The sequence below is a fragment of the Oryza sativa genome, chromosome 12, assembly GCF_034140825.1.
Source record: "Oryza sativa Japonica Group chromosome 12, ASM3414082v1".
Classification (NCBI taxonomy): Eukaryota; Viridiplantae; Streptophyta; class Magnoliopsida; order Poales; family Poaceae; genus Oryza; species Oryza sativa.
Window position 1 is genome coordinate 16,062,460 of NC_089046.1, and position 9,141 is coordinate 16,071,600.

The 9,141-nt window shown below is 44.1% G+C and overlaps 1 protein-coding gene across 1 annotated transcript; it reads left to right on the top strand.

Moving 5' to 3' along the window:
• The first annotated feature begins 6,499 nt into the window (after positions 1 to 6,499).
• Positions 6,500 to 7,495, top strand: LOC4352164 (uncharacterized). Its single transcript, XM_015763960.3, has one exon. It carries the CDS (start codon positions 6,682 to 6,684, stop codon positions 7,315 to 7,317), a length of 636 nt encoding a protein of 211 aa, XP_015619446.1. The 5' UTR covers positions 6,500 to 6,681; the 3' UTR covers positions 7,318 to 7,495.
• The last annotated feature ends 1,646 nt before the right edge of the window (positions 7,496 to 9,141 follow it).

Consider the following 9,141-nt stretch of genomic DNA (forward strand, 5'->3'; position numbering starts at 1 on the left):
ACAAAACCAATAATCTCCAATTCCAATTGTTCATCACAGAATAATAATCAAAAACACCTTTGATTTTATAGAGTTCAAATCGGAGTCCAAATGAGTATCATTAAATATGATAAGCCAATTTAGATTAGGGAAGAGAAGCACCTGAGCATGAGTTCAAATTGGAGATGGTTGGTTTTTCGCAAGAAGTCGTCGCTGCGAGAGCCGATGATCTCACACTCGCGCTCACCGGTAGAGCTGGCTAGTTGGTTCGTCGATAGAAGTCATTGCCACGAGAGCCGATGATCTCCATCTCACGCTCGCCGGAAGCGCTGGCCGGTCGCGACTATCCCGCGGACGGAGAGAAGGAGCAGCACTGCCACACTAGTCATGCTCTACCCGTTCATCCTCATCATCAACGACGGTGAGGAAATTCTTATGCAGAATTTGACACTCTTGATTCCAGATGTCCCCCTTGGCTATCTTTCTGGTGGTTCTTGATAACAATGCTCAGGAATTCGCACTGCATGTTACTTGATTGAATCGTTGGGAAAAGCTTGGTGGAATTCAGGTGGAAGCTGATACATTTTCTAGAGGCTCCGATATTATGTTGGTCTCTTTATTTCTCAAGGTAATATCCTGTGTGTTTGGCAATGTATATAAAGAAGGTTTTGGTACCTATGTCTTGAATAAATAGGTATGGTCATGAGTCTTGTGGCCCATATGTTCCACCTTGGAAGATTAGTGTGAGAGAACAATCAGGGGCAAAAAAAAAAAAAAAGAGAAAAGAACAGCTGTTGTGATGTCTCCCACTTCACTGTTGTCATGGCCATTAATTTCTAGTTTAGTTGTTTACACCAAAAATCTTTACATAGAGATTCTGCTTAGAAAACAAAACATGGACTAAAATATTGGCGTATCGGTGATGATATGTAGCCGACCAATGCTTCTCCTGCCTCCTAGAAGATTAGGTCTGTCTTATCTGCTTAAAATCAGTAAATGGGCCCACATAGTTACGTGGGTTTTGAATAAACCCAGCCCACAAAACTTATTACACGCAGAGATTAAACCGAGCCCACATAATTAAAACCAATAAAGACATATCATGTGAAGATCTACGGGTTAGATTAAATCACTTATTTAACCAACGGTCAGAAATCTCTAGTTAACGTGGGAGTTCATAGTAAGTGTCCAATTAGTATATGTATAGATAGATAGATAGATAGATATATAGATATAAATTAGTGAAACATGTATAAATAAGAAATCAACTAGCAAGTTGCTCAACTTCATTTATATTTTTTCCAAGTAGGTATACAGGTATACTGAATAAGAGTGTCACTGATTGCAAATGTCGTTTACCACTTGTACGGGACATAACGGTAGTCCGCAAGTACCAATATTGTGCAGGTACAGTATAGTTGGTCATAATTTTTTTCTTCTTCATTGTAGGGTTGCAAGGCTTTTGCAGTATTTTTGTTCGGTTAAAATTTTAACAGTTAACTTCATCATTGTGATATCAATCCAAAATATACAAAAAAAAATTATTGAAGGGTATCATAATCACACGTTTCTAAAAATTTATTGGAGGGTTTCCGGTCACGAGCCTCCATTAATTTATTTTTGCTCGCTGTCAGTTAATAGGTGACAACCAACAAAAAAAATGATTTTTGCCATATCAAATTGCAGTTGTGTCCGTGTTCTCAGTTAAGACCACTCCTGCTTGTCTCCCGTACCTCTCAATCTCACATCCCTTCCTCCCGCTCTCTACTCCCTCCAACCTAAACCTCCACCGAGATGCTCGATTGTGACGGGAAGTGGATTCGGTGGCGAGATGGGAGGAGGCCGGTGGCGGCAACGTGGCAGAGTCAGCAGCGGTAGCATCCTTGCCCTCTGCTCTTCTCTTTCTCCTAAGATCAAGCTGGAGGAGAGGAGGCTGCCGGCGGTGGCAGCATCAGTAGAGGGGGTGGTGGCAGCAGCCCCCACTCCCCTTCCTCCCTCTTCCAGATCTGGCAGCAGCAATAAAGATGATGGCTTCGGCGGTGATTCGTCCCTTTGTGGCTTCAGCGACCTCCAAGGCCACCAGCGAGCTTGTCTATCGCTGCTAGGGTTCTTGTTAATTTGGGGGAGAGGGGGCGCATTATGCTTTGCTTGGGAGCTAGGTTGCTCGATTTGATTATTTTCTGTGTCTGTTCTTTCCGTTCTCTTGCAGATCGAAGAGGTGATGCAGACTATTTGATTTGTATTTCGTGGTTGATCTGTGGAAATTGGCAGGTGAAGGCATGTGGATATTTTTTTTAGCAAGAATCGATCTATGCTGGTTGCTGCCTGTCAAAATCAACTATCATGGATAGTCCGCTTAACCTAGCCGCTTGCGCAAATCATTTTCACTAGCACGCTAGATCATCCACTGGTGAAAATAAATGATTTCTCGTTGGTGGCTATTAGCCACTAGTTAAAATGGTGCATTTTCACTCGCCATCGGTCAATGGGTGGTAGTGCCAGCCGTCGGAGAGAACACACACTGGCCGTCAGGATAAATCCATTTTGTAGTACTGAGAGTTGCTCGACAGCTGCTAACGTGAAAAAATGGGGCTATGGCGACAGCAGGTTGGCCAGGTGGAGGAGCGGCAGTGGGGGCTCAACAGAGGAAGATATAGTTTTGCAGGCAGACGACGATTGCATCCCCCTCATATGACATTACAGGTGGACAATTGTGGCTGAAAATGTGAGCCATCTGCATAGTGCTATAGACCTCGTTGAGCAAAATTATTTTTCTAGTTCTCAGAAGAGTGATAAACTTAAAGCATTTTTACTACGCAAATTACAGTAAGGGCCTAACATTTAGTCATGCTGCACACGCATACTGTGCCACAATTTAATATCCACAATAAAATTAGACAAATTCTATGTTTTTGTCATTGACAACTGATAGGTTTTACACATTATCGTTGATGAACGTGCGTCACACGACATACCATCAGTCGATGGGCTATATATCCAACAATGGTAATTCTGTAGTATACGGGACATTAATACTAAGCTATATATATGCGGGATTTTTATATAAGTTGTGGCACCTAAGGTGTAATAGTGTTAGTCCAATGTATACATATAACCCTAGGTCTTGTACAACTTCAAGCCGGCGGCTAGCTATTGTCATCCTCCTGGTTGATTAATTTATGATATCAACTATCGCTATGACTTGTGACTCAATGCTATTACCTCCCAATGGGCTTTGTTTTTTGATTGGTTAGCAAATTTTTGTCCATGTAAAACTCAGAGAGCCATCATAGGATACTGGTAGACAGTACCTTGCCTTCTTGTGGAAGCACTTCCTATTCTTATCCACTATATTTCTGAATTTGAGTATATCTTTCCATATAATCACTACTACAAAAATGATTTTTTCTGGCGACCAAAATAGGTTTTCACAAGTGGCCAGCAGCACCGCGGGAGACCAAAGGCCAGTGATAATACAGTATCTTCACAGGCATTTGCTAACCGACAGCGTTGATCCATTTTCGCTGGCGGTCTTTGTAAGGTAGCTGCCTGAAAAAATGAATTTGCACAGGCGGCTACGTTTTATTGGCCACATGCGATAATCCAGTGACGCCGCTCCATTCGCCTCTGTCAATACAACAATCCCGAAATCCAAAAAATTCCCAAATCCCCATTCACAAATCCACATTTTAAATCCATCGTATTTAACAAATCCACAAATCATCACAATTTACGGTCATAATTTCCATTCACAGGTTTTCAATTGTATCAATCCCCATCTCCATTCAAATTAATTGGAGTAACCAATTATGTTAAATCGTCGTTATTGAGAGACTAAGACCGAGCACCACTGCCGCCTGTCAGATCTGGGAGAGGGGAGGGGATTGGAGGAGCCTCCGGAACCTTCTCGAGGTCCGGCCGTCGTCGTCATCATGGCAGCCGCCACTAGATCCACCGCCTCCACCGCGACAGCCCCTCTCCTTCGTCTCCCGCTACCGGATCCGTCCACTCCACCGTCACAGTCGCTTCCTGCAGCTCGCGCCCTTCCCCCCGCTTGCGCCCCTCTGGCCCATGCCCCTCTCGGCCGTGGATACACCGCCTGCTCCCCTTCCCACCGCCGGATTCATCCCATCCACCGTCACCATCGCCGCGCGCACCTCTTCCGCCCACAGATCCGCCCCCACCCACTACAACAAAACAAACCAAAGGAGACATCTTATTTGTAAGATAGAGACGTTTTATTTCGTCTCACAAAGATAACTGAGACGCTTTTATAAAGCGTCGTAGGATCGTCTCTGTTTGCACCGTCTCAGAATTATGGAGACGCTTTTTAAAGCGTACCTATATTATTTAAGACGTTGCTAGAGACGTGTAAATTGCATCTCTACAAAATATAGAGACGCTTTTATATAGGCACGCACATCTTAATATATTTGATATTAATGCTTTCATCTGGGCTCGAACACAGCACCTGCAGGTTGCAAAGTTCATGCACTAACCAAGTCATTAACGTGACAATCTTGAAGGTAAATAGATAGTTTTTTTTATATTGCAACTCTGCAAACATGCGTCCTGTAGCGGTACTCTTCTTTTTTAATCTAAGACTGAATATTAAATATTTATTTTTTCCCAAATAATTATAATATTATTATAATGGTATTTGATGATGACGATTAGGAACAGTGTGTTTATTTTCTTCTTTTTCTATATAAATAATTATATATTATCTAATAATGATGACACGGATATAATAAAAACGTCTCAAAACTCATTTCTTACACATGAGACGTTCCAAAAACGTCTCAATATTCGTCTCTAAACGATTTAATTTTGTGCTAACATGTAAAGCGTCTTAAACTATGTCCTCAACTAATAAAGCGTCTCAAACATCGTCCCTATTTCAATTTCACTTATAAAAAAGAGACGACTTATAGAATGACTTAAGTAAAACGTCTTAAAACAATGGTTTTGTTGTAGTGACCCCTCTCCCTATCGCCAGATCCACCTCCTCCACCATGACCGCCCCTGTCCTTCACTGCCCACCGCCGGATCCATCCCCTCCCCGTTGCCCGTGGCCCGAGACTGCTCGCTCCACCCACGATTGATTGAGGAGTGGTGCGAGAGGCCAGAATGGAGATGAAGGGAGAGGAGAGGTGGCTGGTGGATCTGGGAGAGGTTGAGGATGAGGTGGGATGGGAGGGAGAGTAGAGTTGGGATTAGAAAAGATGCGGCGGAGAGGAAAACGATGAGTTGTACTTAGTCTCCACGAGGGATTTATTCCTATCCCATATTTTTTTATGGTGGTGGCTATTAGACCCCGCTAGTAAAAATCGATTTTTATAAGCAGGGTCTTATGAGCGCCACCAGTACTTGTAAAAGAAGAGGTGGTTTTGCTGCTAGAAGCTGTGATGTAAAACATTTCCATCGTCTTATAAGAATTCTACGTTGCTAGAACAGGCACTCACGACAAGTCAGACAAGTATGACAGAAGAAGGCCTCGTCAATGGACTGAGGACAAATGAGGGAGCAAGCATTGACATTGCAAAGTATAATCTCCAACATTTACCTAACACCCAAAAAAAAATCTCCAATCTGTATTAATCCACTACAACAAAAACCTCGTATAGAGGCACTTTTGTAGAGGCATTTTGTAAATTGCTTCTACAATCAGAAGTTTTATAGTGTAGAGACACTTTATAGAGACACTTTAAAAATTGCCTAGAAAACTTTTACTCTAGAGACATTTTTATATCAGTTTGTTAGATTTTATCTTGTAGAGGCATTCTTTCGGCACTATAAAATGCGTCTAATATGTAAAGGCATTTAGTTGAGACATTTTAAACTATGTAGAGACACTTTTTAGAATGATAATGTGTACTAAACGACTAAATATAAGTAATTAAAGGAACAAGTATGCAAGTAATGACATGGAGTTGAGTTGGTTAGTGTATCGAAGATTAAAATGATTTAACCAAAAGATCATGAGTTCAAGACTTATCAAAAGCAAGGAAACTATTTTATTCTCTTTTTTGGACTGGTTTTATATGTTTGCGGTACAATTTAGTGTCTCTAAAAAATGCCTCTACCATCTTATAGACATTTTATAAAATGTCTCTTCGTTTGTAGAGACAATTCACCATAAGACACTTATTAGGCATTTGATAAGTGCCTCTACAGTACTAAAAAAATGTCTATACAGAGTATTTTTCTTGTGGTGATCCGACCTATCAAAACTTTCATATCAGCTTAGTTTTCTCTAGAAAGTAAACATTTATGTCCCTTATATATATCTGCCTCTACCATCCATGCATGCAAGTTTCATCAACCTCTAAAAGCTGCCATTTCGAAACCTCCCCCAACCAACAGTCGCTGTCAGCATCCCATATGTTAGCTCAACCAACAAATGCCAACACTGTCAGATCTCACTCGCAAATCTTTACTCAAACCTACATATATCTACTTCGATCAATCTGGCTCTGAGGTTAGTCAACCACCTCAGACATCACCAACGCTATAAAATGCTATAACTACCTTCCCTTAATTATTACATGAATGGCACCTCTTGGTGACAGCCAGCCAGCCACTGCGTCACATCGCTTGTGAGTTCGTCTCGTCGGCTTACTTACTAACTCCGGCGCCACGTCGTCCCCGTCGTCGGCTCGCCGCCGGCCCGCTGCCGGCCCGCTGCAAGAGCTTCCGGCGATGTCCAAGAGGCAGGCAATCCTGAAGTCGATATGGTCGCCGCTCACCGCCGTCTTCAGGACCAAGAATTGTGCTGCGACCTCGAGCAACCTCGTCGTCGTCAATGCCGGCGGGGAGATCATCGCCGGCGGCGGCCGTGAGGATGCAATCGTAACGAGAAAATCCCGGTCTAGCCTGGAGGACCTCCTGAAGATCGAATCGTCATCGAATCCTGGAACCATGGCCGCCGACGAGCCACTACCAAATCACATGGCTTCGCCGAAGAACTCCTCGATGGAGAGCGAGTTGCAAGTAGTGCTGGCCGGCTACCCGGAGAACAGCCACGGCGGCGTTATCGCCGGCCGTCCACCGGAGTCTCTCGACGGCGGTGGCGGCGCCGTCGTCGTGCGGGCTCAGACGGTGAGGGTGAAGGTGAACAGGCTCGTCGTGCTCGTTCCATCAGCTCTGCGGGCACGGTCGCGCGCCGCGAAGATGGTGGATGCGGCGGCCCTGCCGGCGAAGCGTGGCTCGTACTGGAGGATCGCCGGTCGCGGCCGCGGCGGCGACAAGAGTGAGCTGTTCTACCAGCGGCCGATCCCGTTGGGGCGCAGATGCAGGGTGCAACACTTGGAGGAGGTTACACTGTCTGATAATTAAGGTCCATCCCCATGGTGCATGGTTTGGATTTGGAAAAGAAAATTAAACACCGAACTGTACTATAGTGGATTGCTACTATACTATTAGTGCATGCAGAGTCTTTGTAAACTGTAATATATAACGTGGTAATTAACTAATTGTTGTAATTATATGACAATGCAAATTATAAGATGTGTTTTACATATAGTCTCTGTAAACTGTAATACATGTACATAACGTGGTAATTAACTAATTTTCATATAGAGGGGATTATCTAGTGCATTGGCATGACTTGGTATCCAAAGTTGTGCTAATTAATTTAACCTATATATACTAATTTGGCCGCTGGCGAAAAGAAAGTGGAATGGAAAGTAGTGTTACTCACATGGAATGTTCTGTTTACCGTTTAGAACCTTTGAAGCACAACCGCCTACTGGTGTTGCTAATCATTGTGGTAGTTGGCATGAATGATATACAACCCAGTGTAAATTATAAAATCTTTTGTGGGTATTGTAGCTTTTTTTTGTGTTGAGCAATATGGTTAAGCAGAAACTACAGGGTTTTAACTTCTCTAAAACTAATTCATTTTTATAGGTTATTTACAGCGGAACGTTATGAGAGCATGAAAATATAGTCGTGTTGCTCAATGACAATACTCATAAGTTGAAAGAAAGAGGCAGGATGTTGGAAGCTACAGTTTTGAAGTACCTAGTTTTATTCAAAGTTTGGATGGAACGGTAGTAGGAGATTGGAAGCTTAGACTTTTAGTTCTGCTTTGTTTGGCGTGTTTGACTGGGAGTGATATATACATGGGATGTCTTTGTTAGGCCATGTACAATGCTCCACCCTATCCTATGGTCTTAAGCCTCCACGTCGGAGCTGAGACGTGATGGCAGCCGATTGTGGTTCCGCAGGGTGTAGCCATGCTTGTAGAGGAATCAATTTCCTCTCTCCATTTTTAAGTTCGGGAGCCACGAAACCACGGCTTGAGGCCTCGTGTTGGCTGAGCACGAGCCACGTTCCGCGCCTCGCCTGGTCAGGCCCCCCGCCCCTCCCGTGCACCTACCCAAGATCTCGCCCTCGCATTTTCTCGGGCAATCCACTCCTCGCGCTCTCCCCTCCCGCGACAGCAGCGAGATTGCTCGCCGATCTCCATCATCTTCGCTGGTGTAGTTGAGTCTCCACCGTCTTCGTGCTCGCGTTGGCTTGGATCCACTGCGCCGCGGCCTCCAGGGAACAGCTGAGACAGGTATGTCCACCAAACCCTAAACCCTAGGTGGCAGCGCCGCTGGCTATTTGTGATTTTTTCCATTCGATCTGCTATCCTAGCACCCCCATTGCTCCGATTCACTTCGGTCACCTGCAGGTTTCGATGGATTTCATTCCCAATGGTGCTTCATCCATTTCCTTCAAGAACCCAATGCGTCGGCCATGGTCAGCTAATCTTCAATGCAACCGGCATTCTTCCCTCCCCCATTCCCCGACCATGTCCAGTATGATGTTAATTTCATATATAGGGGATCGCATTTCCATGACTTGGTATCGAAAGTAGTGTTAACTTAACCTATACTAATTCTGCAGGCAGGCCCCACCAGCACCCACCGAGAACCCACCAGTGTCATCTAGATCTGGACAGCACCGTCAGGTGAGGGCTGAGCCTGAGGTCGAGATCATCAACAATGGGTAGGGACGATTGTACTACAGCAAAGAAGAGGACCTGAGGCTGGTATGCAAGTTCATTAATTTTTAGGTTTGTTTGTGGATGTTTTGCTTGTGATGAGAACCTTAAGCAAGGAAAAATATGACATTTTAGGTTTGTTTGTGCATTGTTATGGTTGTGTGTTG